The sequence below is a fragment of the Exophiala spinifera genome, assembly GCF_000836115.1.
Source record: "Exophiala spinifera strain CBS 89968 unplaced genomic scaffold supercont1.7, whole genome shotgun sequence".
Lineage (NCBI taxonomy): Eukaryota > Fungi > Ascomycota > Eurotiomycetes > Chaetothyriales > Herpotrichiellaceae > Exophiala > Exophiala spinifera.
Window position 1 is genome coordinate 617,968 of NW_015622519.1, and position 27,893 is coordinate 645,860.

General features: G+C 52.1%; 10 protein-coding genes across 10 annotated transcripts; 4 read left to right on the forward strand and 6 right to left on the reverse strand.

The window, feature by feature from the left end:
• Nucleotides 1–442: 442 nt before the first annotated feature.
• On the reverse strand, nucleotides 443–3,124 carry PV08_09202 (uncharacterized protein; the record flags this gene model as incomplete). The annotated part of the gene is made up of 10 exons (XM_016383522.1): nucleotides 443–970; nucleotides 1,093–1,168; nucleotides 1,346–1,374; nucleotides 1,437–1,470; nucleotides 1,520–1,604; nucleotides 1,655–1,703; nucleotides 1,754–1,774; nucleotides 1,829–1,871; nucleotides 1,918–2,005; nucleotides 2,059–3,124. The coding sequence occupies 10 exons, from the start codon at nucleotides 3,122–3,124 to the stop codon at nucleotides 443–445; spliced, it is 2,019 nt and encodes a 672-aa protein (XP_016232145.1).
• A 905-nt stretch (nucleotides 3,125–4,029) lies between these two features.
• Nucleotides 4,030–4,716, forward strand: PV08_09203 (uncharacterized protein; the record flags this gene model as incomplete). The annotated part of the gene is made up of 1 exon (XM_016383523.1): nucleotides 4,030–4,716. One exon carries the CDS (start codon nucleotides 4,030–4,032, stop codon nucleotides 4,714–4,716), a length of 687 nt encoding a protein of 228 aa, XP_016232146.1.
• A 764-nt stretch (nucleotides 4,717–5,480) lies between these two features.
• PV08_09204 (uncharacterized protein) lies at nucleotides 5,481–7,133 on the reverse strand (the record flags this gene model as incomplete). Its single annotated transcript, XM_016383524.1, has 2 exons — nucleotides 5,481–6,634; nucleotides 6,689–7,133. 2 exons carry the CDS (start codon nucleotides 7,131–7,133, stop codon nucleotides 5,481–5,483), a joined length of 1,599 nt encoding a protein of 532 aa, XP_016232147.1.
• Nucleotides 7,134–8,980: 1,847 nt separating this feature from the next.
• PV08_09205 (uncharacterized protein) lies at nucleotides 8,981–9,403 on the reverse strand (the record flags this gene model as incomplete). Its single annotated transcript, XM_016383525.1, has 1 exon — nucleotides 8,981–9,403. One exon carries the CDS (start codon nucleotides 9,401–9,403, stop codon nucleotides 8,981–8,983), a length of 423 nt encoding a protein of 140 aa, XP_016232148.1.
• Nucleotides 9,404–10,859: 1,456 nt separating this feature from the next.
• On the reverse strand, nucleotides 10,860–13,562 carry PV08_09206 (uncharacterized protein; the record flags this gene model as incomplete). Its single annotated transcript, XM_016383526.1, has 4 exons — nucleotides 10,860–11,798; nucleotides 11,848–13,169; nucleotides 13,343–13,495; nucleotides 13,526–13,562. The coding sequence occupies 4 exons, from the start codon at nucleotides 13,560–13,562 to the stop codon at nucleotides 10,860–10,862; spliced, it is 2,451 nt and encodes an 816-aa protein (XP_016232149.1).
• A 3,191-nt stretch (nucleotides 13,563–16,753) lies between these two features.
• Nucleotides 16,754–18,592, forward strand: PV08_09207 (proline-tRNA ligase; the record flags this gene model as incomplete). Its single annotated transcript, XM_016383527.1, has 1 exon — nucleotides 16,754–18,592. The coding sequence occupies one exon, from the start codon at nucleotides 16,754–16,756 to the stop codon at nucleotides 18,590–18,592; it is 1,839 nt and encodes a 612-aa protein (XP_016232150.1).
• A 440-nt stretch (nucleotides 18,593–19,032) lies between these two features.
• On the forward strand, nucleotides 19,033–19,781 carry PV08_09208 (prefoldin, alpha subunit; the record flags this gene model as incomplete). Its single annotated transcript, XM_016383528.1, has 3 exons — nucleotides 19,033–19,219; nucleotides 19,386–19,646; nucleotides 19,702–19,781. 3 exons carry the CDS (start codon nucleotides 19,033–19,035, stop codon nucleotides 19,779–19,781), a joined length of 528 nt encoding a protein of 175 aa, XP_016232151.1.
• Nucleotides 19,782–19,973: 192 nt separating this feature from the next.
• PV08_09209 (uncharacterized protein) lies at nucleotides 19,974–22,164 on the reverse strand (the record flags this gene model as incomplete). Its single annotated transcript, XM_016383529.1, has 3 exons — nucleotides 19,974–21,997; nucleotides 22,074–22,102; nucleotides 22,157–22,164. The coding sequence occupies 3 exons, from the start codon at nucleotides 22,162–22,164 to the stop codon at nucleotides 19,974–19,976; spliced, it is 2,061 nt and encodes a 686-aa protein (XP_016232152.1).
• Nucleotides 22,165–23,053: 889 nt separating this feature from the next.
• On the forward strand, nucleotides 23,054–25,294 carry PV08_09210 (uncharacterized protein; the record flags this gene model as incomplete). The annotated part of the gene is made up of 1 exon (XM_016383530.1): nucleotides 23,054–25,294. One exon carries the CDS (start codon nucleotides 23,054–23,056, stop codon nucleotides 25,292–25,294), a length of 2,241 nt encoding a protein of 746 aa, XP_016232153.1.
• Nucleotides 25,295–25,913: 619 nt separating this feature from the next.
• On the reverse strand, nucleotides 25,914–27,420 carry PV08_09211 (uncharacterized protein; the record flags this gene model as incomplete). The annotated part of the gene is made up of 2 exons (XM_016383531.1): nucleotides 25,914–26,930; nucleotides 26,980–27,420. 2 exons carry the CDS (start codon nucleotides 27,418–27,420, stop codon nucleotides 25,914–25,916), a joined length of 1,458 nt encoding a protein of 485 aa, XP_016232154.1.
• Between the last annotated feature and the right edge of the window lie 473 nt (nucleotides 27,421–27,893).

Below are 27,893 nucleotides of genomic sequence, written 5' to 3' on the forward strand. Positions count from 1 at the left end.
GAACACTAAGAGTTGACCTGGCTGTCTCCCGGGACCTCAACCTCGCGCATTGATGCAGCCTGTGCGGTCCAGTATGAGGGAATCGAAGAGCGAGAGGCTCCAGCAAGGGTAACCCGCCGGAAGTGCCTGGAGTGCAATGCCTGCATTGCGTAGACGCACGTCGAGCCATAGATTAGAGTACAACCTAGGTTGCACCTGGTCAAAAAGACCGCTTCAACAAATCCCAGGCTCGGAAGCATCGGTACCATCCTGATTTGGGGGCTGTTGGTGTTGAAGTCAGCAGAGTGGGCTTCTGTCAGTGGGCCACCCTTCAACCAAAGTCTACAACTTATTGACCCCGCAAAGACTGGACCACGTAGTGATGCTGTGCTTCCCACTAACGCCCTACCCGAGCGCGAGAGCGAAGAAGCGGTAGTTGGTGGGTGTCCGAACAAGATGGTCATCAGTCTTTCTGCTGGCCGGCCACCATAGCAGTCAAGCCATCGACCTGAGCGCTCAGCTTATGAACAAGGGCCAAAAGCTCAGTGTTCTCGGCACCGCCCGAGGCAGACTTCGTGGTGGAACCTGTGACATCGGGACTTCTCGTTGGAGAAGCGTCAGGAAGCGCGCGTCGGCTCGACGGGGACTTCACAAAATCTTGAGCACCACCAAGACTGAATTGGCCCGCACTGAGAGGCCGGCTTGTCAAATGCGGAGCCTTACTTATGGTTGGATGAGCACGAGATACCATGCGCATAGATTTCTCATAAGTCCAGATAATGGCGAGGAAAGGGACATGGGTGGCCTTGAGCATTGCGATGCGTATTCGGCGAACGTCTTCTGAGGGAAGCACTAGCCGGAGCGGTCGCAGCAAGAGCAGCGGGAACAAGTTGAGCGGCGGCAAGAAGTAGGTCAGTCGCCGGGAGGTGCTGCTTTCGAGGACATAGATTGAATATTGGAAGAGGTATTCCTCCCTGGCATGAGCCATGACCTGTTGACCAATCAGACTTGAGCTGATCTGCACGGCGCTTAGACTTAAGGGGTCGCGTTTATGCGGCCCGCAGGTCAGGTGTGGTCACACCAGGGCAAATTCGCAGAGGATAAGGAACTCACCTCGGTCAAAGAGTTCGAGACTAACGATACGAGTGATGTGATGAGCAAGATGTTCGTCAAGCACACAAAAATCAGCCTACCGCACAGCCCAAAAATTAGCAAGCCTTTTTCTGCCCGTGGGTTGGGAATAGGTCGTCAGTTTTCGCCCCATGCTTTGGGTGTTCGAGGACCAAAGAAATAAGCGCGCGTGATTGTCTCGACGCTGAGCGACCGTATTGAGGGGACTTCAGACGAAGCGACAGCGCAAACGTACATCAATGTGTATCCGAACAGTGGAGAGATCTGTGGGCGACAAATCAGTGAGTAATTCAGACTGCTGCAGCTCCCACGGACGGAATCCATACCTTGACAGCCATGTCGAATCCAAGATAGCTCGATCTGCACAGCTTGTAAGCATGAGCGAAAACCGCGGAATATTGCCTCATACCCAAAGAAGACCTTTATCAGCATCCACGACATCTCATTCAACGTCATTCGATCTCGAGCGAGCATGGTGAAGGTAGTCAAGAAGCCTAATCTTGGTGATCAGCAGATACATACCACTATCTACCACTCTCCTTACCTAGGTACAGCACAATAATGACGGGAAGAAATTTGCAGAATGCTTTGGTCTAGCATCTGTCAGACCTTTAAACGCCCACAGTGAACGAGAGCAACATACCATTTCCTTGAGTACGGGAATCTTGGAAAGAGACGTCAGCGACAGCCACCACGAGATATCGAGTTTTCGACATACCAAGCTTCCAAAATAAGGGTTTAGGCTCATGACAGAAAAGATCCTGTAATAATCAGCCTCTGGTCCCCTACAACTAAGAGCAAACACACCTCGGCACCAGAAATAAGGCCACCATCGACAAGATATCAAACGCCACGTCAATGAGATAGTCGCTGTTTCTCATGAGTCCAATGATCCCTGTGTGTACATTAGGTAGCTGGCAAGTGCCCAAAAATACAGGAAGGACTTACTCATCACGACAAAGGCCGCGCTCACGCCAATTATCGCAATGTCCCACAGCGACCAGAAATCTGTCTGGTAAAACATCAAGCCGGCGTCTTTGATTTCTCCAAACTCGTCATACGCAAAAGCAGCAATCCAGACATACAGTACGGCTTCCGTGGGGGTGATGTGGCTAGGGTTGCGCTCAACCAGAACAGCATAGTAGAGGATGAGGAAGGAGATGAAGAAAGCCACTTGGAAGGTTTTCTGGTATTTGGGGACCCGTAAACGCGTGAACGGATCAGCAACGCGCTTGTTGTACATTCTGGCCTTTTTGACGGCATGAACAGAAAGCGATTCCCAGAAGATGACATCCCCATTCCAGATGTCCTCGACAATCTTCTGAACAGGATTTTGGGACAGAAATTTCTTCGCGTCTCCAATGGCAGCAATTTCCAGAGCATTCATTCCAGCCATTGATTGATCAAGGTTCAGGAGAGGAGAGCCATCCGGGTCGCCAGGGAAGCTGACCGTTGTGCCGGCCGGGTTGTCAACAGAGACGCGCCTGGGCGGCCGAAGCCCACCATATTCGTCGTGCCGTTCACGTATCAGCGGCGACGCCTCGTCTGCGATGCTGTCTCTGTGATTACCGTTGCCCTGAGGTGTGGCATGCTCGGAAGAGGTATCTTCAGAATACTCTGGCAGTTCGTACAGGAGGTAGTCGATCAGTTCCTTCTCGGACAAGAAGGTGAGAAACTGCCAAGCAACCAACTCACACGCCAGCCCTCTGCTTTCATTGAGGCCACTATCTGTGTCTCCGGAGTCATTGGTAAATAGATATCTTGCAGCTAGAAGGGCGGCCACAACTGCAGGGTGGTGGCAATCTTCGCTGAGCTTCGAGATTAGTGGTTTCAGGGTCTGTCCAACAACCGACGTGCGGAGCTGCTCATATGTGTAGGCGGCATCGACGGCCTTTGCGATATACGTGAAGACCTTGAACGTGACGTCCGAGAAGCTCTCTGTGGAATCTATGATGGGCACGTCATCTTCCATCCAAGGCAGTGCTCTGTTGGACCGGGGGGTCGGAGGAGGCATGGCGCTTAAGGAGTCGGTGGTGTTTCCCTTGACGGAATCAACGTAAGTTTTGAGGTTGAAACGAAGTCCTCGGCTTCGCATTGGTCGTGTGTTTGCAGATTACTTTATCATAAGAGAGTATATTGTTTGACGCGTGATAAAGCCAGACAAGTGAGCTCAACGAACAGTCCCAGCTGTGTCGTAGTAGTTGGATGTCGCTCCACGTCGAGACGTGCAAAGTCTAGTTCAAGCGCCGCTTTAGCGTCACGCGTCGACGGTCTCTGTGTCCCATGAAAATGCGTCCTCTACAGGCCGGAGCTTGAACCCCTGGGTCTCGACAACATCCCAACCTCAGGCACCTCCCCGATGTACTACCCTACCATGTGGTCCAGTCCCCTCAGACGTTCATCCGTGAACACGTCCGTCGTGGTACAGACCCGGTGGAGATGGGGGGCTCACTCTGCCTGGATTCTTGTTAGGCAGTGGGCTCCGACACAATGGAAGCTCCCAGATCTGTGGTGTCTTTGACATTTCTTTCGTTCTTCTTCACTCACCGCACGGAGATCGACGACGAAGGCACGACTCCAGCTTTCATACACACAAAGCCACTCACTAGTCGGCCCAGCAGACTCTGTTCCTGTGGTGCCCATTATAGCAGAGTTTCCAGGGTTGATTGGGTCCGAGTCCGACGGAGATCAACGACATCCACTATCTCGAGCATGGCATTATATAAAAGTCAACAGGCCGAGTGAAACCCAGCAGCAGGTAGGTATCGAAGGAAAACTCCCCGTCGTCCATCATTCATTTACAGCCCACGCTTGAGCTTCTCTTGTTTGATAAAAACAAAAACAATCACATATACACACATAGTTTCTTCTCCTCCTGCTCTCACCAATACCACCGACACCACCACCATCGTCGTCATCATGTCTTCCCCGTACGCGGTCAACACGAAGCACACGATCCCGGCACGGTCTGGCGCGGCGGTGCCGGTGTCGAAAGGGCAGACGATAACGGTGTTCAACACGCACGGCACGCAGGTGGTCGACTTTTGGGGGTTCACGATCCCGGCGACGGGGTCCTCGACGCTGCCGACGTGGACGAGCATGTCGCACACGCGCGCGACCCTCACGCGCCTCACGCCCGTCGAGGGCGACACGCTCATGTCCAGCACGCGGCTGCCGCTGCTGAAGATGGTCAAGGACACGACGCCCGGCGTCCACGACACGCTCATGGCGGCCTGCGACCGGGAGCGCTACCACCTCCTCGGCGTGCCGCGGGACCAGTACCACGAGAGCTGCACCGACAACCTGCACGCCGCCGTGGCCCGGGACACGCCGTACGCCCTGCCCGAGCACATGACGGCGCCGCAGCCGCTGAACCTGTTCATGAACATCCCCGTCGTGCCCCTCGACCCGGCCCACGCCAGGGCCGCCGACAACCGGACCGCGGGCGCCGATCTGCAGTTCGCGAGGCCCGTCGGCCCCAAAGGCGGGTACGTCACGTTCGAGGCCCTCGTCGACTGCGTCTGCGTCATGAGTGCGTGTCCGCAAGACATTCTGAAGATCAACGACCAGAACCCGACCGAGGCTCATTTCATCGTCGAAGGATGATGGAGTCGACGGTTGTCGTTGTTGTTGGGTTTTAAATAGAAGGCTTCCTTTCTTTTTTGCCGGGGGGGCAGTCCATCTATCTGTCTGTTTTGTCTGTTTGTCTGTCTGTGGACGGTCATGTCCGAACGTATCAAAACTCACAGATTAAAGGAAAAAGGGGCCTGAGATCTTGACATACTCCATAAATACAGACTACGAGTACATCCGTACTTAGCTGAGGGGGAGAGAGGAAGCCATCAGGGGTCTTCGTGGAGCAAGACAGCAGCAAAGTGTCGCGAATGGTTTATTCACAAAGTTCACAAAGTTCACAAAGTCGAATCTCCGCCGTGCGTGATTTGGTAGCCCGGGTGTACACTTCCTCTCCTCCACTGGGCACCAGCAACCATCGCAAGAATCTAGGTAGAATATCAATGATACTAGTTGGTACCCTCCTCCAGCATGTACAGTGTGCAAGTTGTGTAATTCTGGTCTGTGGCCAATATACTAACTAATAATACTTATGTACCTTTTCGCCAGTCTTCAACCTGAGGTACTCCGCACACCTAGTACCTAATACCATAGTAATACCTGAGGGTACCCTTTGGTAGGTACCTAGACCTTTCTTGAAAAACTCCATACTCCAGCCCACGCTATGCTATATACTATGCTATACTATGCTATGCTCGTTGTTTTTCTCTGGCTTCATCTCATCAAGATGTACGTTAAAACCAAATTCCCAACTCCGAAAAGGGCGCGATTTTTTGAAGACGAAAATGAAGATCAATTCAAAAGAGAGAATTAACTTCGAGCGATCCTCTCATGGCATCGATATCGAATAGATCCCTGGTCAACACCATGCCCGCTTGGACCAAGAAATCTCTCTTTGAATTGCTCGTCCCATTCGACGTGCCGGTGTTGCTCAGGTTCAGATTCCCAATGTCACACCAATGGTTCACAGGCAAGCAACTCAGGTATTTACACCACGAGCACTTGTCGTGGTACTTGTAGAAATTGTTCAAGAGCACCACGAGCGCGACGAGTGCCCCGATCAGCGCACCAGCACGTAGCAGCCACCATCCCCACCAGAGAGGCTTGCGGCCCTTGAAGAAGCCCACTGGCTCCTTTGCGAACGCGGCGACATTCGCGGGTGCTGCCGTTGTCGCGGGAGTTTCGAGCATTGGCCGCTTGGGGTTCGTGATGTCCACCTCTGACTCAACATTGCGATATGTTCCCGGTGCTTGGTCGTTGCGCTGGCGAAGGATATTAGGAGAGTGTAAGAGACACAACCCGGTGGCGAGGCCCATCAAAAAGCCACCAATATGGGAGAAATTGTCCAGCCCAGGCAACAGGCCCAGAACGAAGGAAATGACAATATCGACCAGGATCCACATGAGATCCTTGACGGGGCTGCGTCGCTCGTTCCAGGCGTAAATCAAGTCCAGGAGGGTTAGGGCCAATATGCCAAAGAGACATCCCGAACACCCTGTCGAAGCGATGGCCGTGGCTGCAAAGTTTCCACCCAGAACAAATCCAAAAATCCCCGAACTAAAATAGACAATGGCAAATCGAATGCTGCCAATGGCTTTCTCCATGTCCCGGCCCATAGTAAGTTGCAGGACAAGGTTGAAACCGATATGAACAAGTCCAGCATGTAGAAACATGGGGACGATGAAACGAAACCATTGGTTCGGGTGTTCGTTGTTGAAGCCAGAGAAACCACACAACTCGCCGAGAGTACAGTGATTGCTATCTGCGTTCGAATCCGAAGTGGTGGTATTAGGGCAAGGCCAAACGACAGGCGGGTTGGCGTCTTGAACACCAGGTGTTACCCGCATGCAAGGTACAAAACGTGCGCCCATGTTGATTTGAATGTAGGTCGAAGGACCGATCATAGGATTAAACTGAGGATGTATCATGATAGGCGAGCCCGTTACTATTGCTGTTTCCCCAGGTTAGCTTTGTGACCGCCTCTCCGTGCAGACGTCTTGCTTACAGTTCTTGATGATTTCCGCAATGAAGACTGTAATTTGAACCAAACTGACAATGTATACAACCCATGGAATTCTTCCCGAAAACCATTTATTCTTTTTCTTGCCTGGTTCGGGGAGTGATTGCGGAATCTGCGATTCGGGCGACGGAGGGTAATGAGTCGACCGGTGCCGCCAGTTGTCGGAGTTTGTATTAACGCGTGCTTGCTGTTCGAGAGGTATTGATTCGGAGGATGGCGACTGGGGAGGGCGCTGAGTGTCATAGCGGTCGTGGTATGGTTTTCGATGAGGAGAGTGTGTATTTGAAGGGCGTGACTGATCGAGACTGGACGCGCTGTTCGTATTATCATAGGAATATACATGGGACATGGGTCGCTGATTATTTTTGGTTGGTAGAGACTGTTGAGAGTGTGCCATGTAGGACTGGCGATAGTAGTCATTCGCAGCCATGGCGCTGAAGGGTGGAAGGAAACAAAAGCGACGAAGCGAGTGGAAGTTGCTCAAGGGCAAGAGAGTCGTCTGTGGAGCGGAAACGAGTGACTGCGACCGGTATCACTGCATCTGTGGTCGGTGAACGGAGAGGACGTTGTGTTTGTTGGAATTGAATTGCTGGTTTCCCAGAGTCTGGAAGCAATCTTAGGCGCGTGAGGGCAGGCCACAGAATAGCAGATCCGACGAGAGACAGGTTGGAAACTCGACCTCCCCGCGCAATGACAGCTGCCAGGGTGAGTCAAATTGCAAAGGAGTGTTTCGATCTCGCGTGTTGCTGGTTGTTAATGTTGTCCTTGCCGGTGCAGGTAAAGATGCTCGAGGCGCGGGAAGTTGTTCGAAGAACAAGGGAGAAGCTGGTTCATCGGAAAGTGACAAAGCCACAATCGCTGCTGGGGTGGCAATGGCGGACCCCGACGAGAACGAGAGTCGGTAGGTAAGGTTTAGAGATAGCCTGAGAAGGAGATGAGGGTGTTCTATTCCTGCGATAGACCATACAAGAGCATTCGAACGGGGGCGTGGTTCTGTTTTCCCGGGGCTTGCGTAACTGCGGTCAAACGTGGCACAAAGTGGCTTAGTCTCAGCTGGCCAAAACGTATTTGGCGTGTCTCAGGATCCAGGAACAAGCAAGGCGCAATACGGGGGAGATGAACGAGCGACTCTGACTGGCCCAGGGGCTGGTCAGTCCCTCTCCCTGCGTCGGATCGACCCTGATGGTACAATTCCCGGAAAACAGTTGAGCTTGAAAAGAGTCCCTTACGTAGCTGATTTCCCACGGCGTGGACTGCGAAGTTCTTACTTAGATTGGGCTTTGGGACAACTCTTTACCCAAATCCCCGACGATGTCCTGGCGTGTATCGCTTCTTGACAGACCGCACAAACAAAGCGATTCGACGACCAACAATCAAACAAAGCCGAGTTAGCATCTGTTATCAGTCATTGCTAACGACATTACATTATTACAGTACGGAGTAGGAGTACGGAGTAGGAGTACGGAGTACTCGAAAGTACTATGGATATCTCTGCGCGTCCAATATTTCGCTATCATGAAGTCGTAAGGGCCTATTTAGGCCAGGGGGCTGGGCAAGTACTTCCAGCATATCGGTACTCCGAATAATTCATTGGCCCAGGCTTCTAGCATCTAGAATCCAAAAGCCAACTCGGCCTCGTCTGCCATCTTCCGAAACATTCGCATTAGTTGTGAGAATTGTATCCGTACCAGTATCGTGTCCAGAAAGCCTGGATGCATTATAGAGTGGAAGAGGCAGTCATTAAAGTCGGTCGGTCTGTTCAATAGCGAGCGACAAAGCGGTGTCACGTACCCAACCACACCACAAACTTCCCCCGTTCCACGATCGTGGTTGCTGTACGTTGGTCCCATGTTTATTGCCAGTCCCGGAGCCGCGCCCAGGGTCGTTGAGGGGAGGAGGTCGGTGAGCGACACAGTAGCCAACGTCCTGAAGCCGGTGTGGTCGAGAGTCGAGACAACAGACTTCTTGGGTAAGGGAAGATCTGTTAGAAACATCATTCTTGAGTGCGTAACATGTTGAATAGGAAACAATTCGTGATTCGCTTTCGCAAACTTGCACTCTGCAATTTGCGGAATTCAGCCCCGGGTCTTTCCAACGCGGCCCTGAGCCTCTGACAAAGCGGCAGTGCGTGCCGGAATGTGGAGGCCCAAATGTACCATGGCTTCCGGCACTTCCGGAACTCTGTTCCGCCTCATCGAGACCTACGGTAAGCTCACTGTAGGTCATGAATTCTCTTGGGTGTCTGCCATGAGGCGTCCAACCCAATGTTCGGCTGTTTTAAGCTGAATTTGCACATAACTCTGGTGCGCTGGAATAAGATCCGGTGAGGTAGTAGACGAATCTGCACAGAGAGTTGACGATGAAAGGCTCGAACCCCCAGCAAAGAGCGTAGACTAGGAATGCGAAGGCGGCCAGGACGACGGTGTTGAAGACGAGTTTCTCGATCGGCGTCATGACATACAGACCGAAGGTGACCTCATATTGGTAGTAGCGGAGCCGTAGGTAGTTGGAGACCTTGGCCGGCACAGAGATACGACGCTTGCCCTCGTGGGACGAAGGTGAAGCAGAGGTCGAGAGGAGTTGAATGGCGGCCATGGCCATGGGAGAGGAGAAGTAGTTGGCAGAGTTGGGAGGAGCCGAGTCGATGAAGAGAGGAAACGGCTCGAGGGAGGGATGGTGGTTATAAACATCGCTCGCCATATCCGACGACGCAGAGGGACAAGGCAATATCGTGCGGTGATGGAGAAGCGGAAAACAGGGTTCGCTGACGGCGGTGTCTGTGTCCGTAGCTGCTGTAGGTCAAATCGGCAGAAACGAAGTCTTAAGATATGGACCGAGACTTCGCTAAGGCCAAAAGGAGGATTGAGCGCCGGATGAACGTTGCGACCTCTGACAAACGAGGTCCACGCTTGATAACAGGGCTAGAGATGTTCCCAAAGGAGTAATTGTGCAGTCCGGAAAGGGAGAGCGTCGTTGGCGAGGAGACGACGAGGAACCAAAGGATCCTCCGAAGTGAGGTACAAATGTAGCGTGAGTGGTGGATGTAAGAGTAAGAGAAAAGGACCCGGTTGATGGTGGAACGAGGCTTCAACACCAAGTTCAAGTACTCCGTACTGTAGAAAAATTAACGATGCATCTTGTCATCCGTAATTTGATTATCCGTTTTCGTCCTCTTGACTCTTCCCTGCTCGTCCCTACTGGCTCGACATACTCGAACAATCGCAGCTTGACCAGCCATGGCCCATGCTTGGGCGGGATCTACGGCCCAGCGGGGCGCATTTCTTTCTGCTTACGGTACTTTTTTACTCGGGTCTCCATATTTGAACGAACATTGTGACACTGGACGGTGGTACCTCTGATTATAAGCCCCAGTCGACGGGATGCCGGATATTGATCTCATGGGTGGAGCTGATAACCTGATCATTTGCTGTACTCGGATCTTGGGTGCCGCGGAATGGCAGATGACCGGATTATGGAAGCCAAAAACACGAACACACTCGACACCAGCATCTTCTCCGTGTTGTTGTTTCAAGAGAGGCTCTTGTGTCTTCCTGTGTTCGCCTTCGTACCCGTATCGAGACAAATCTGGACGACATCGATTCTCACGTGATGATACACCTTGATTCCTTCTACACCGAGTTTCCTGGATCTTGCACGATTCACTCCACCAACAGATGACTAACAAGATGCATCCTCCGCTGAGAACAGAAAAAGGCCTCATCCGTCACTTCCAGAACTTTGTTCCAAAACGTTTACTCTTTTTTCTTGGCCCCTCTTTTATCCTTCCACATGTGTGATCTTTTCCATCATGAGAATTGGCATCATCAGGTCTCGATAGTTATTTCTGGCACATCAACAAAGAAAGGGAAAAACGAGGCTCTTCACTTAAGCCTCCGCCGACATCCACCGCCTGTGTCCATTATCTCCAGCGTCGCTCGAACCCAACCGCTTCCTGGCTTCGCGGTTGGCAGGGCGCTTCTTGCTTGGCCATGGTGCACCGAGCCATCTCCGTCGCGGTTCTTCCTGGCAAATACTCCTGGTCCAAATAACGTAATCAAGCGCCGAGCCATCTATCATCTAGACTTACATTCCGGACATTAACCTCCTTTCACGCTTCGGTTTGCTGGTTGCACCTCGTGACTATGACTATCCGCTCTTACATTACCAACGGAGGCAGATTCAGATCAAAGTCTTCATTCTCACTTGCAACCCGACCCACGATACAGTTCAGCTCATTTGCCACCATCAACCCCGGAACTCGGTGTGGTGCTCGGTGTGTTTCCAGATGCGCCATGAAGGCTTGAAGCCCGCTGAACGTCGGCGTTTGCCCGTCCAGATTGGAATCAGCCGCCAGCCAACCCTTCCCGACTCCTTCCGCGCAGCAGATATAGCAGCCGTATACATCGTCACTGTTAATCAAGTCGCTGTGATGTGCCTTATTGAAGACGTGGCTCTTGGCAAGGAATGCCCAGCGGTACTGGATGCCCTCGGGTGTCTTTCTCACACTGGTGTCGAAAGTCTTTTCCCGCTTGACCGCTCCTCGACCTCCACTGGGTAGAGCCGCCGACACCGTTGCTGGCCCAGCAAAATTGCATTTCGTGCACTTGAAAAACCACTCGTGCCCCTTTCTGGGCTTTCTATGGTCTAATGTAAAGGCTTTTTTCCGACCACCAAGTTGCTGCCGCACAGCTCCTTTGCAGAAGCCCGCCAGATTCGATTCACTTGGTAGGTTTAGCTCTGACCGAGACTTGTGTAAGTGAGGCGAGCTTGGTGCCCTCGTCACTGACTCTGACGAAGCCGTGACTGGACGCACACTCGCTTGTGGCAGTTTCATCCATGCCGTGCTTGCCTGTACAGTGTGAATGGGGTCGCTGGCCAGTTCTGATGAGTGAACCGGTGGAGGCCGGCTCTGTGGCTTGACGTATCGAGGCTGGTCATTGACTTGCGCTTTGTTTGCGCTAGAACCATTCTTGTGAATGGCGCCAACGATGCCAGGAGGGAGTGCTTTTCGAAGGGTGAAGCCGCTCACCTTGGAGCCTGCTGAACTGGATGATCGGATCGATAGTGGTCTGGGTATCGATGACCCTGTGAAAGCCTGTTGACTATTAACACTCTGCTGGTTGTACCTCGGCTACCATACTTACTCTTGTCGGAGCAGGATTGATCGGCATTGTCATGGTCACCGGGCCTATATCGTTGTATGTGGTTTGCTCAGACTCTGGATATATCTGTGTTGGCTGGCTTTGTGCTATTGGCCAGGTGTGGTTGGACGATAAGTGCGACGTCTGTATTTGTTGGCTATCCTGTTGCAAATAGCCTTGCCGATTGACTGGTGGTACTGGATGCCATTGACCACCGACGGACGGTACGCATTCTAGCGTGCTGTATTCAGGATTCATGGGTACACGATTCTGTTGATTTGTTGCTAGCGGCGCGACCATCATTGACGCAATGGTGTTTTCGAGTTCGTGCAACGAAGATGTCGATACAGGGGGAGATACTTTGACGTCGATCTGGGACCCAGGAGAACGCGGTGACGACTGTCCTGAGCCCTGAACATCGTAGTTCATGGTAATTGCAGACTGTTGCAACGTTGGCTCTGTATCAGTAGTATCTTCAACGAGAGGAGTCAAGCCCGGTGGAGAGAACGACAAGTCACGCCTCGGCTCGGGACTGGTTGTCAAGGTAGCTTTTGCATCGTTAATGTTCATTGATCCATTGCATGTAATTTCTGCTTGATCGTGAAGCTGGCTTTGACTCGAGTGACGCTGAACAGGAGGAGGATCTTTAGGTGTGACATCTTCCTCGGACACGCGGCTCTTGTATGGTTCTCGCTCGCTCGAGTAGGAGAAAGCCGAAGTCAGTGACATTCGCCGCTGTGACTGAAGCTCGTTAGATGGCTTTCGGTCACCTTCAACAGCAGTTCGGGTACTGCAACTGGTGTAAGACGTGCTGGATCGGCTGTCCCAGGGTCTCCTTGCCAGGGACGAATTGGTGCTCTGACTGCTGGAATAAGCCAGGGTATTGAGAGTCGCGTGCTGATCGTTCCCGCCACGGTATGACCTGGACATCTCTTTCATCGAAGCTGCAGCCGTTGACATCCGTTGATACAGCTGCCCGAGACACACTATCGCATTGACTCGGCTGTCGTCCGAAGTTTCTTTCAGCATGGTGAGATCCAGTGATGCATCGTCCATGAACACTTCACGCAGATGCGTATTGACCTTTTGAAGAGTGATAACAACGTCTTTCATCTGCTCGCGGGCGATGGAATCGCCCCGAGCATATGTCTCGCCGAAACGGCGGAAGTCGTGGTCATACTGGCTTTTGACAGTTATTGAACCGAGAGACAGTGAGGTCTCAAAGTCCCTTATCAGATCTTCAGGCAGAATGAACTCTTCTGAGGTGGCAGCCTTCTGCTGCAGTCGTTGTACCAATTTCGCAGCATCAAGGAATGCTCCAATGACTGTTGAAAAGTTCTGGTTAGTCAAGTGTTATCAGATACAAAGTACCACGAGGTCCAATCCGAAATTGCAGTTATGATCCGGCTATTAGCAGTGCATGATGAGTGGTATCGTGGTACAACAGGAGCCGTGGATGGCTCTCTATGAGGAAGGTACGTTGCCAAGGCAGCCATACCATCCTTAGGGTCTGTCGCGTGGAATGGCCGGGTGAGTAGGGTGTGCATCTGGGGTTGGCCGAGCACACCTTTGATGCTGATGGACTGATAGTGAATGGACTGATAGTGATGTATTCGAGCATGGATACCATAATCGGAGTGCAAAAACAGAGCTAGGAGAGAAATGAGCTTGCTCAACTAACCTGTCTGGACACATGACTCAATTGAAAGGACGTCCATGGCTCTGCAGTTCGTGGCCGGAAAGATGCAGAATGGGTGGCCAACCAGAGCCTTAAGCCTGAAAAGAGAGATCAATGGCCAGCGGGCTCGTAGTGGTTTCAACCTCGGAAGACAGTGAGAAGTACAATGGAACTTTCTGTGAGGAAAGAAGGGAAGAAACTACAAGGAGCTTCGATAGCATGACGGGGAAATCCTTACATTTTGAACGCTGAGGCTGAGCCGGCCAGCTGCTGTACGGATGTCCGCTGGCAAAAGTCCCAACGAGGCATCATGGCGCACTTGCGGGCGACCTGTATCCCATTCGGGATCTTCATGGCCCATGGACAGGGTTGGTCAGACCGGGAGGGCTGAGTTTGGCGGCTGGCCAGATTCGAACGTGGCGTCCAAAGCTCGAGTCGTTCATCGCGTTGATTCCATGTTGTAGAAAAGAGAGGCGCTGATGTGGACTTACCAGGCATCACTAGACGACACGCGAGACCCAAGGATAAGCAACATGTGAACTATCGAACTTGTGATACCCCTTCTGGAGACTCTCTTTGCTTGGTTCTGCCAATCGGCAGCAAAGCTCGTAGCCAACGGTGAAGGAAATTGAGTGCGCGTAGTACAAAGTCCTTGGGTGGAAAATGCTGATGGAAAAACCCATTCAGCCATTGGGCATCAGGGAAGGCACCGCGACCTTGTACCCCTTGGCCTGCAGAACTAGAGCCTTGGTTTCAAGCCAGTTGTGATCCTGCTGTAATTGGGGCTCGCCACGCGAGGAGCTGAAAGTGCACTCGGCGTCAAGGATGAAGAATCTCAGACCCTACAGACTCTCGGAGTGCGTTCGCTTGGTCAGTGTCGAGGGCGCCCGCTTGTCTGGAGACCAACGTCAAAAAGGGGCCACCGCGCTTTTGGTGGCGCAGGGCTAGATTTCGTTAGACCATCTCCCCTCGGGGAGTACTGACTGGTTGGCGTTTTCTTCGGGCGATGTGCCAGTTCCTCGGAGGCTCAGAGGGCGTTCGTTGGGTTTGCTCCGCTCACATTTTTAAGCAATTTCGAAGCTCATTGACACCCCTGGCGACGATCCGGGGTCTCAATCAAGCTTCGTGTTTTACCAAGGTGTTGTACAATTATTAGTGTCAGGCGAAACACTATCGTGGCTACTCACCCTCAGCTCACCTTCTGCTTCCTGAGCCTCCGGGTCGTTTCTCTTCTCTTTCATTCACAACACCAACTCCGTACGCCGTCTCTTATTCGCCACTCGTGACGCATCTCTCCGTTGCTTGGGGATGGACCTTTTGCTAGGACTTTGCTTGTGATCCTGAACGGGGCGTTCTTGTCCCGTTGCGTTTCTACTTCAACGATCTCGTTGATTATCCTTCTCCCCTCAGATTGTAATCCTAACGAGTCTCTCTCTGCTCTTGGTCGTGCATCTTTAGGTCCGATGGCGAAGGGTAGACCCGGCTTCTTTTCACCGGGCCGATCGCACGAGGTTCGGAAACGGACAGTCGGCGGTCGTTGATAAACCTGTCCACGAGCACCTTGAAGACGGAACAGAGAGAGAAACTCATAGTTGCAGGTATTTGGAGAAACCTTTTCCACACCAGTAGACATGAAGTTGTCGCTATTAAAAAAAGACCGGAGTTTTTGAGAAGAGGATGAGACGCACGCTCTTTCTCAACACTCAGCAACCATATGTCGCAACTCGCATGCCCCAAATGTGTATGAGGTGGTTTGTCACAACATCGACAAGCATATCTAGGAAGGCATAATTAGCACTGTCCCTTCTCAGCAACATTTGAATCAGAGCAACTAACCCTACTACTTCTTGGCGACTTGTCCACGTTGTGGAAGAAGAAATAAAGTTGGAAATCATTTAAACTCAGCCCTTTACAAGCATGCGGGCTAAGCTCTGGAGAACGGCCCTGCCGCGTTCAAGCACCGACTTCTCGCAGACTCTTGACGGTGTCAATGATGCACTGCTTCAAGGGTCGATATTCAATGCCCAGAATGTTCCTAGTGCGGCCGTTGTCGAAGCCGTTGACGCCCTTGGGGAGGTCAGATCCGTATTCTTCGGGCAACCCATGCCAGGTCTGGGTCCTTCCTTGATGGCGTCTGCGATGGCTGTATTATCCATCTAATTCGCTGTAAGGAAAAGCCGTTTGCCAGCTGCGGCTGGGACCTCTCTGGCCCTGACCTGGGCCAGTGCGACATCCCGGACATCAATCCACAGGAATTATCCGGTCGGAGCGAGACGTTCCTCCAACGCACCTGAATAATGTCTCGGAGTCTCCCATTCGACGTATTGATATAGTCAAGTGAGTTCAGGTAGTGTACTATTGGTCCTAGGACCAGCGTTAGCAGCATCGTCACTACCTGAAAGTTTGGCTTCTCCTTTTCTACGAAGTCCCATGCGACTTTCTCAGCAAAGGTCTTGCCAACTCGGTAGGTCACATTGGCACTCTCCTGGCCTGCCCAGCGGTCACAGGCATAAACGGCGAGTGACTGAGCATTGTTAAGATGAATATGCACTGTTGACCGGGCGAGAATGCTCTTCATTTATTGCGGTTGAGTAGATATTCACAGGCGATAAGTCGATAAAGCCGGGAGGACAGAAGAGCAGCTTCCGGACTTTAGAACGCAAACCATCAATGCCATGGAAATTCTTAGCACAGCATTATAGATGGCAAATCCAACTTTCTGTGGAACGAATTAGTACATACCCAAGATTTTCCTACTCTGGTTTTGGGCGATGCCTCACGCTGTGATTGAGAAAGCGAGTTAAGCGAGCTTCCGTTGATACAGGGTCTGAGGGTCCTGACGCTCCGCTGGAAAGGGTGACACCCTTGCAAAGGATGGACCGTGAATGGTACAACGAGTATTCAACATGCTGGAAACCGGGATGGATTTATGTCTCCCAATGCATTGCCATGTTTACCTGGCTTGACGACTGTCGTTGCATCTTGAATCGACATTGTCGGTCATTTGACCTGCCGTATTCAAATGATACGGCTGTCTAGAAGGTCGTTTGACGCAGTATCTTTCGAAGCTCTCAAAGTTCTCGCTCGACCAAGCCCATCCGTCGCTCAAGCACAAACCTGAATCCAGCATATTGATAGGCCGAGATCTAACGGAGAATAAATACCGCACTGGATGTATGTCTGATGGTCGTTGGCGGCGAAGATGTGCCGGATGCCTCTACAGGCTAAACCATGAAGAATTACTTTCCACCCGGGACTGCGGCCAGGGTCAAGTACAGTTATCCCAAAGCACGACATGCACCACTGCGGTGCGTGCACACCAAGTCAAGGCAACGGGTGGCCGAATTTTGGATACCAACCGTCAATGTGCACAAGCATGAGGAAGCTCCGGACGCGACGCAGCTCCTCATCCGAGCGGGCTACCTGCGACAAGCCTACGCCGGCATCTTCCAGATGCTCCCTCTCGGCCTGCGTGTGCAAGAGAAGCTAGAGCGATTAATCGACAAGCACATGCGATCTGTCAAAGCTTCAAAAGTTTCGCTGTCTTCACTGTCGTCGAAAGCGTTATGGCAGAAGTCTGGACGCTGGAAACCTGGAGCCGAGTTTTTCGCTTTTACGGACCGCAAAGACTCCGAATGGCTGCTAACGCCCACACATGAAGAAGAAATCACCACGTTGGTAGCAGGTCTAGTGCAAACCCGCCAGCAGCTACCCATACGCTTGTATCAGATCAGCCGAAAATACCGGGACGAGAAGCGCCCTCGAGGCGGTCTCCTACGAGGACGAGAGTTTCTCATGAAGGACCTGTACACCTTCGACGCGACTCCTACAGAAGCACATGCGACATACGACGATATCCGAGCTGCATATCGAAACTTCCTCGACGAGCTTACAGTTCCGTATACAGAAGCCAGAGCCGTGTCTGGAGACATGGGTGGAAATCTCAGTCATGAATACCACTTCCCCAACGCTGCTGGTGAGGATATCGTGATCACTTGTACCGACTGCACCTACGCGCGAAACGAAGAGTTCTCCCAGCAACCAACATGTTCACCGGAATTAATCAAAGATACTCCACCTGCGTTGAAAGCTGCGAAAACCCAACCACTTCTCCAAGAAGACTACGTCAGCCTCGACGGACGAAATCTCATCCGCGCGACAGGCCCCCAACGGACAACCACGTCCTCTACTACGGGCATGGATCATGATCAGTCCTTGAATTCTTATGCCATCAAGGCCGCATTGACCGGAATCGTCGAGATTGACTCCGGACTAGAAAACCCATACGTCTTATTCGAGAAGAACCTGTCGTCATCCAGTTCTGAAGAGGCGGCTTCAAAACCGTCGATATACTACCTTTTGGATTCCCGCGTCGAGCCTGAATCCATTCACGACCTGATAGCGTCGGACATGGATCGGTTCGGCGGCGAGGCCGTGGATTTCTACCTTGTCAACGCTCAACACGGTACCACACAGGGCATTAATCTGCTCAAACACCAAACAGGAGACCCGTGCCCAGAATGTGGCAGAGGTACTCTGCAACTCAACAAAGCCATCGAAGTCGGGCATACATTCCACCTCGGCACGCGCTACAGTTCGAAATTGGGCCTTACCAGCCGCCTCGACAACGCTCAGGATCCCGTCCCGGTCGAGATGGGCTGCCACGGCATTGGCGTCTCGCGTCTCATCGCAGCCGTGGCGTCTTGCCTGTCGGACGAGTCCGGGCTCAATTGGCCCCGTGTCATCGCCCCATTCGAAGCCGTGATCATTGTGCAAAAGTCTCAAGAGGCCCGCGTGCAAGCTGCGGAGCAAATCTACGACGAGCTCGCCACCCCGAGCCCGGACCCAGAGGCCACGGCGGTGGACGTCCTTCTGGACGACCGCCAAGAACAAGGTCTAGGGTGGAAACTCAAGGATGCCGACGCCATAGGGTACCCTGTAATCATTGTGGTCGGGAAAGCTTTTGAGAAAGGCCGAGTCGAGGTCCAATGTCGACGGCTGAAGGTCAAACAGGACGTCGACCTTAGTGGCGTGGCCAGGTTTGTGCGTGACCTACTGAAGAGGTTGTAAAAAGGTCCACAAACTGTTTGTGTGTGTATATGTACTGTTACCTATTGTTATATTCGTTTCCCATCTAGTCGAAATAGATACCCCTCTCGTACATTGTAGACCAGTGCTGTCCGCAGCCAGATTGTATCTCCTCTATAAACTGAATCGTGCAAAGTCTTAACGTGTCCTTTCTGTCTGTGACTTGGAGCTGTAAATGAATCGGGGGTTGTACTTGACAGCCTTGTCGCAACGAGGCTGAGGATTTATTTCCCCCCGCAGCCTCGCTTGTGACCACACCAAAATTTACAAGCAAGAACCGACCCAGGACCACACATCAAGTCGATCTACAGGTCGCCTCTCCGGACGTACGACACCAACGTACCACTGAACGACTCCTGTGAAGGGCCACAAACTCTCCCGGAAAAGCTCTCCTTTTCTGCCCCTTCCGTTCGAGAAGCGACATGTCCTCCCAACAAGGCGGCGTGGACGTGTCGACGCTCTCCGTCCAACAACTCTCGGCCCTCCAGGCACGGCTGTCCCAAGAACTCGAACACCTGAGCTCCTCCTACCAGCGCCTCCGGGCCGCCCAATCCCGCTTCAGAGATTGCATAAGAAGTATAAAGGATGGAATACAGGGCAAGAGCGGCGGTATGTTGCAGCTTTGTCAAACCCCCCCCCCCCCCCCCCCAATATGCCACTGATGCATTCCTGGGAGATTCCCACCCCTTGGGTCGCATTTGACGAATCCCTCCTCGGCATCGCCTGGGTGCACTGTGCGAGTGAGTGAGTGAGTCACTGACATTTTTTTTTACAGAGACACCACTCCTCATCCCGCTGACGACATCTCTCTACGTTCCCGCGACGCTGGCGAGCTCTACAGACCCATCTCCCGACTCTGGCAAATCGTCCAAGCCATCCGTCCTCGTCGATGTTGGCACGGGTTTCTTTGTCGAGAAATCTCCAGAAGATGGCATCAGTTTCTACAAGGGAAAGGTGGATGACCTGACCAAGAATCTAGTAGAGATTGAAAAAGCCGTAGGAGCAAAGAATGAAAATTTGAGAGTAATTGAAGATGGTGAGTGCCACCGCCATATCTGCAAGCCTAGTCACTGACGTCCCCTTCCCTGCAGTTCTGAGGCAGAAAATGCTCGCTGAACAGGCCAGCGGGTCAGGCGTGGGCCGGGCCCAAGCACAAGCAAGTGCAGGATAAAAGTGACCTATCTTCTTCTTCGCAACCCTCATGATAATAAATGTCTTCCTTGGAACTGCAAAGATTGTTTCGCAAGCGCCGATGTGGCATTCTTCAGAAAACCTAACCCATAATAGATTCATCGCTTTTGTCAATTCTCAAAGATCTCGTGTGTATGTGTCGTTGACACACTTGAAGGCACTGCGCATGTCTTCAGATGCCATCCCTAGCTTGCTCATCGCCATGAGAGCTATCTGCCTTCATCTTACCCTTCGCCAATTTACTTATGGCCTCTCCCAGGAGACCCTGAATCTCTTCGACCTCTGTCATGAAATTCTTGAATCCTTTCGGTAGAGCACTACCCGATCTGTCACTCTCGGGAAAGAATGTTGCAACAGATTTACTCCAAGTGATGTCTTCACCTGGCTTGATCGTCGAGAAGTGACCCATGAGGTTGTCCCATTCGGGATAGTAGTACAATGCATGCCAACGTGTTTCAATTGGGCTTGGGCTTGGGTGTCTCGTGCTGTCATCATAGATATCTTTTCGACGGAGCTCAAAGATACCGTCCGTCCGCCGGAATCTCCATCGGACCATTGTCAATTCATGAACTCTGCGAATTTGGCTGAATGCTTGTGGATATTTGACGCGTCGTCGAGGGATATCTTTGATGCCATTTGCTGGTGGTTCATATGACAAGTTCAGACGAAATTTCTCCATTTCAGGTTTTGAAGCCGCGTTAGAGTATAAAGGGAAGGCATCGAGCGTAATCTGTAGATCAGGACGATCAAAGCATAACACACTGACTTGGAGCATGGAGACTTTCTCTCCAATTTCAAGCCACTGCTGCTCCAAAGTATCAACTTCGCCCATTGCATTAGGAACGAATGAAGCGTCGAGCCGAAGCGTGGTGTAACCCTTGCCGGCAAAGTCAAAGAAAGCCCCGTATGTTTCTGTGCGGTCAGAAAATGCATCCATCGAGTCAAGCACATCAGGCAAGTCTTTGATATCGCCTTGTCTGACCGGCAGGTTGTTCAGGCTGAGTTTTGTCCGGCCCCTGGTAACCATTTTCTTGAATTCTTCAAAGCTGTAAGTCTCCGCCCCACCTTCTGGCTTTTGGAACAGTGTGAATCCAAGTTCGCCAAACACTACTCTCATGCGCACATGCTGCTGAGACATCCTCAGCCGCTTCAGTGAACTATCCAGGATAGTCTTGATCTTCAATCGATTGCTGCTGTGTGATTTCAGTCGTTGGACATTGTAGTCAGCATCACTAGGAGCGAGGTTGCCATGCAATGTTGGGAGATATGTATCGGAACGAGGGTCTTTGTCTTGGAGGCCGACCCGATCTCTGTAAATCTCAAAGTCCGGGAGGTGCAGCATGCTCACAGTGGAAACTTGCTCACGCTTTGACACAGTCTCTTTGATGAGGTTGAGAATTCTGCTCATGAGCTTCAGCATCTCTTTCTCAGCGTATGTTTCTATGATGACATGTTGGGGATCGGTATTCTGGAAAGCGATGTGACATATGTATGTGTCTCTTAGCTCCTCGAGGGCGACCTCGTTGACTTCTTGGAACTCATCAATATCCATGTCTTTGGGCCACAGCAGTGCAGCCTGGAAAGGATATGGTAGAGAGACGTCCCGTAGATGGCGATTCAATGCCTTCTGCTTGTTCTGCCGATCTAGACGATGCTCGGTCCTCCCATCCAGTGCATGCATCCTGGTCCACGAGTGGGAGGACGGCTTGGAATTCGCGAATGCCAACCGGACGCTCTGTACCCAGTCTGACAACTCGGCCTTTGTACCATCAACCTGTTTAGTATTGCCCCAGATGTAGAGACGTTCGTCGTTCTCAGTCGGCTCGCGAATGTATGTTTCGTGCTTGTTCATAATGTTCATTATTCGCTGTTGTGGATGTGGAACCGGCGCATTCTTCAAGGCCATCGACCTTATTTTACCCCAGGGGTCATCCAAGTTGAATATGCCATTCGGCTCATTCCCAGCTTCGCACTGAAGCTGTGCGGGACTCTTGAAGGAGCGAATGGGGTGTCTTCCAGCATGGCGCCCGAAGACCCTCGGAGATGACAGTCGATCTGGCGGTTCTCGTCGAGATCCGTTACGGGGTCCCGCTGGTGGGTAGAACGAGTTCGCGCCTGGAACAAGCGCTTGATTCCCGGCTTCCGACGTGGCGTAAGAGTATACCGAGCCACTCGGCAAGGTTGTTGCCTCCCATCCTGTTCACCGTTAATTCTGCGTACGTTGCAAGGTATAGGACAAGCCCAGTGAGGGATGGGCGGACAGAAGACGTACGCTCAAGATCCAGGCCGTCACCTTCATGGCTAGATAGTAATGTCAACATAGCGCGCCTGCAAGATTTGAGATACCAGACTTACTCGCTCATGGTTGCGACTTGACAGAAGAGACGTCGCAGAGGGGCGTCGATCAAGGTGTAGAGGTTTTTGTGATGAGATGATGAAGGGTTGGTGGCTTGACCCTAGGATTTGATGGTCTGGAAAATCGAGATGGGTGGTGGCCCAGGAGAACGACCTGGATGTGACCGGGTTGAATATGGCAACCACTTGCAACCCCAATGACCACAGTTGTCATTGCCTCGCTCGAAACACGTTATCGCCAATCTAGATCTCGGTGTTTATGGGGAGAAGGACTTCTCTATCACCCGGATCTCTTAGCTTGGTGGTCACCCGGCGGCCAATTTGTCGCTGGCTCTGCTTGCAACTGTCATTCAGCGGAGCTACTCTAGATCGAGGGGGTTTGAGATCAAAATTGCCTACGGGTGTAGGCTTGAGCAGTCTGCAGCGATGAAATACTGCTAGGTGGCCGGCGGCTTGTTTATCAGGTGGAAACGAGCAGCATCTTTGGTAGCTGTACGTGCTACACTTCGTGTATTGGGACAGTGAGGACCTTTGCTGCCTGGGTCCTGCAAGTTCAGCAATAGTTTGGAAGCATACGGAAGAGGAAAGAGCGAGGCCCTGCCTGGTGGATTGTACAATAGTCCTACAGCGACGGTCTATGCAGGTATTGACAATACCACCGTCCAGAAACGGGCCCATTGTGAAGCCAAGCAAAGAGCATCTTATCTAATCATCCACTAAACCAAAAACATTAAATTGATATCGCGACGCGTCGAGGCGTTCTGACGCGTCGTTTTCGCGACTCGCTGAAACAACTTGAAGCTGCGACATACTTACCCGTATGAGAAAACGACTTAGGCAAGAAACACAGGCACTCGACCCTAGTAAGTCAACCACCCACTACCCCCCCATACAGAAATGCAAAGACAAAAGAAATATGCAACCAAAGGTGGCCTTCATCGAGAAGATTCCGATGACGAGCTTGGATACGAGGATCACCCCTGGCAATGGGTGTACTCGGATGAAGGGGCCACTTACTCACCGGACGAGGAGAAGACACCCTCAAAGAAACGAAAAGCAGACGCCCTCTCTACGTCTGCTAAGAAACGACAGATTATCGGTGCGCAGATGGGCTCCTTTTCAGTCAAGGTTGGAGATGCAATCTTGTTGAAATCCCCTGAACAAGGCAAAGACTGGGTCGGGCTCATTTGTGCCTTTTCCGAGACCGATGAGGATGGCGAAGACGAAATGTCGGTCTACATCCAATGGTTCTGCACGCCTGAGGAGCTGGCTTTCGGAAAGCGATCGAAGATCCTCGCTGATGTGCTCCCTAATGAATCCTATATTACAACCGACTTTAACATGAACCCTCTGACGGCGATCAACGGCAAAGCAACAGTTCTGTCAAAGGACGCTTTCTTTCAGAAGTACCCCGGTGGACAGCCTCCAAAATCGAAATCGGCTGCCAACAAGTATTCAAAGACCATCCTGTGTCGCAGAGGAGTCAAGCAAAGAACACTCCAATTTACGGAAGATTTCGTCTGGGACGAGATCTACAAAGGTCCCGAAAATTTGCTCGATCTGATCGACTGGATCAAGGAACAGACCAAGGGCAACAAAAGACGAGCAGCCGCCAAACAGGAAGATCTCGATTATAACCAGAAAGCTGCGCCTCCGGAAGAAGAGCCAAAGACACCGAGTAAACGTCGAAAAACGACTTCCACCGCCGCAACTCCACGCTCTGCGGTTAAAGCGTCCAAGTACACTACGCCAACTCACAAACGAATTATGATTAAGAAGCCGATTGAGATTACGCCTCTTGGTACACGAGTACTTTCTCCCTCGCAGTACATGTCGACGCCATACTCACATGCACGAACTACCTTGCATGTATCTGCTGTCCCCACGTCGCTGCCGTGTCGATCCAATGAGTTCAACACAGTCTATTCGCATTTATACTCGGCGATCGTTGACGGGTCCGGCGGCTGCATCTACATCTCTGGTACACCAGGCACGGGCAAGACGGCAACTGTCAGAGATGTGGTAACTTCGCTTCACCAAGCTGTATTGAACGACGAGCTGGATGACTTCAATTTCGTCGAGATCAACGGCATGAAAGTCACCGAACCCCACCAGTCCTACTCATTGCTATGGGAGGCTCTGAAAGGAGATCGCGTCAGTCCCAACCACGCACTGAGCCTTTTGGAACAAGAGTTCTCCCATCCGTCCCCCCGCCGCATTCCATGTGTCGTCCTCATGGACGAGCTTGACCAACTTGTGACGCGGAATCAGAGTGTCATGTACAATTTCTTCAACTGGCCAGCAATGCGACATTCAAAGTTGATTGTCCTTGCGGTGGCCAACACCATGGATCTGCCAGAACGGACACTTTCCAACAAGATCAGCTCACGTCTAGGATTGACCAGGATCACGTTTCCAGGCTACACCCACACGCAACTGATGGAGATCATCTCCTCCAGATTAGAAGGCGTGCCTGGAAACATCGTGGACAAGGACGCCGTGCAATTTGCCAGTCAAAAGGTGGCCGCTGTGTCTGGCGATGCACGTCGAGCGCTGGACATTTGCCGGCGCGCAGTCGAGATTGCAGAGAATACACACGAGAGAAACAACGCAACCGCGCAGGCCAACAACGAGGACACGTCAGCCGGGACGCCCAGTCGAAAGGGGAAGGGTCAACCTGACTCTGAAGGGTCTAGGCCGATGGCTCGAGTTACGATCGCCACCATCAGACAAGCCATCAACGAAGCGACATCGTCGCCTGTCGCTCAGCACTTGCGGTCTCTCCCGCTATCGTCGAAGCTGTTCCTGGCGGCCTTGCTCGCACGGTCTCGTCGCACTGGCGTCGCCGAATCCACGCTGGGCGAGGTTGTCGTCGAAGCCAAACGCATTGCCGACGTGGCCGAGAACAGCACGATTCACGACTTCCTTCTCGTCGACGACAAAGCAACCGCTCCGCTGCCTCGCGTCATCGCCCTGGGCGGCGCTGCAATGGACTTGGTTGAAGCTGGTGTGATTGCCATGGAATCCAGGAACAAAGGTGAACGGGCCGGCAAGATCAGGCTCAAGGTCGGCGAAGAGGAAGTGAAAAGCGCGTTGATGGGAGATGCGGAGGCCAAGGGATTGGGATTTACTGCGTGAAATTTGACTGACCTTGATTTGGATCATCATCAGTGAGCAGTAGATATTCACGGGCGCAAGCAAGCAGCATATACTCATAAAGGGGATGATGGAATGTGACGGTTCTCTTTAACGTACCGTGGCAATTAACAACTTCCCGTTACTCAGTTATTTAGGACACTCTGACTTGACCTGGTGGCAGCTCCTGAAGACGCTGAGAGTCAGGGGGCCGCTGGGTAGCGACATGCAATATGGGTTATCCCGGTTCTAATGGGAACTATTCGAGCGCGAAGGCTTTTCATCATCTGAAGCACAGCGGCTTCACGGTGAGCATTTATCATGGGGGGGGAGAGTTTTTGCTCCTGGCATCGAAGAAGGGTTTGGCTTTGCGTCACTTTGTCATTACCGTCAAGGTCTAACATATGATATTCATGTTCATCAGTCCCGAGGTCAATCGCACCCAAAAGGGGCGATTACTACTCGTACACACAGCAAACAATGCTCCTTCGTAATCATCAGGCAAACTCCGCAAAGAAACACCAATGCCTTTTCCGATTGCCCAGGCGCATGCCAGCCCACCAAAACTGCTTGACAAGGAACACACTTTAGACCAAACTACATAACAGCCCAGAAGAATCATCTATTGCCCGCCAAATTCGGGGATGGTGGACTTCTTGCCGAGCAGGGCCAAAGGCACAATACCGCTGACATGCATTTCAGGGCCGTACACATGCATGTTGAGCTTGAGCTCTTCACCCACAGCCTTGATGTTCTTGAGACCTTCTTGGTAGTTGGGACCGGCACGACGGACCCAGATCTGAACCTTGTGATCGTTGAGGATAGGAGCGACCTCTCTTAGGGCGCGGATGACACCCTTGAAGGTGGAGGCAACGTTGGTAAAGTTGGCAATACCACCACCGATGAACAGAACCTTGCCATCAAGGTGCAATGGCGCTCGGAGCATCAAGTCGAGAACTGTGCGGGCATAGTTGTACGTCTGCGTCTCGCTAGGGGCGCCTGAATATTCACCATAATTGGCCAATTCAGAGACGAAGCCAGCGGAAGCAATGGCGTCTGCGTACACGACTGAAGCACCACCGCCGGCGACCAGGGTCCAGATGCGACCTTGAGAGTTCAATACAGTAAGTTTGAGTGAGGCACCGGTCTTCGCATCCATGTCCGCAATGTACTTCTCTTCTTTGCTGAGCTCACGTCCGAAAGGTGCGGGGAATTCCATTGGTGGTCCAACGTCGATGGTGACCTTTCCATCGGTCTTGGTTCCGGGGAGACCAAGAGCAGCGGGACTTCGTGCAATGGCCCATTTTGTGCCGCATTCAAAGTCAGCTGTCTGGTCTAGTTTCGCTGCAAGATCGAGGAAGTGGACATCAGCTGAAGTGCCGGCAGCGTTGGGGATGACGACCAAGGGGTTGATCTCGAGGTAGGTAAACTGGCAATCCACGTAGACTGAGTAGAGTCGGACAATGAAATCCAGGAGAACGTTGTGGACACCTTTAGGGACCTTCTTGAGAAGTGCCGTGGCCAGCTCTTGATTTGAAGGGAATTCCTTCAAGTCGACTGGAATGAGGACTTTCTCTGCCTTTGCATCAACGTCACCTACATCAACGCCACCCTCGTGCGTGAAGAGGATCCAGTCGCCCTAATGCTTGATTAGCGTCTTCCCGAGAGCCTGTGGGTGGAATTCTTACATCTCTGACTGAGTTGATGTTGATGTAGTATTCAGTGTCCTGAGGATGAGGCACAAACGGCTCAACCAAGAATTGTCTGAGGACACCAGTGACCGTCTCGACCTTTTGTTCCTTGCCGGCTCTGGCTTCAATCCATGCTCGAGCCTCGGGCCAGGTCTTGTTCAAGGCCAACAGGCCGCTCTTTCCTCTTCTCTTGATCAGTTGATCTGGCTTTGCAACGAACTTGGCACCCTGCGCGAGGAGCCATGGATAGGTGGCTTCTGCTTGGTCGAGGACCGTCTTCACCGATTCATCTTCGGGGAAGTAGAGAGAGGCTAGTTTTGCAGGAGGGTTGTGCACGCCCGATGGTTTCAGAGGAGTCGGCTTGACCACTGGAGCACGAGTGAGGTGGTAGTTCAGGATGGCCTTTCCATCAGCCTCGAGAATAGACTTCGCTGACATTGTTGCGGCGGTGAGGGGTAAACAGAGGAAGGACTTGGGAAAGTTGAGGACACAAAAGGGGGTTGTACAGAAGTCGAGATGGTAGACGGGCAGAAGATGAAGTCTCGACGACAGTGAACTGTAATAGACTGGCTATTCTTCTGAATTCAAGGGTGAGGGCGCGGTGTGGCAGAAGTCCAAACAGCTTTGGGGGCAGAATTATCGTCTGGATTGGGTTGAGTCGCAGGGACAATAATTGCTGGCGTTCGGAGAGCGACCTTGCACAATAATTTTTTGGCGGAGACGTTGTTGGGAGAGTCTAGTAGGGGGCTTTAGCCCTATGGGGGATTGCTAAACTTAACCAACTTCAACTAGACGCTAGTGGATCGGGGAGGGGGGGTCCAGCTTTGTACATCCCACGGGCCTCACTAGCCACGGGCCACGAGCCTACAGTACAACCTCAGTATTGTACAGCCGCCTTCAGATGCCGCCTC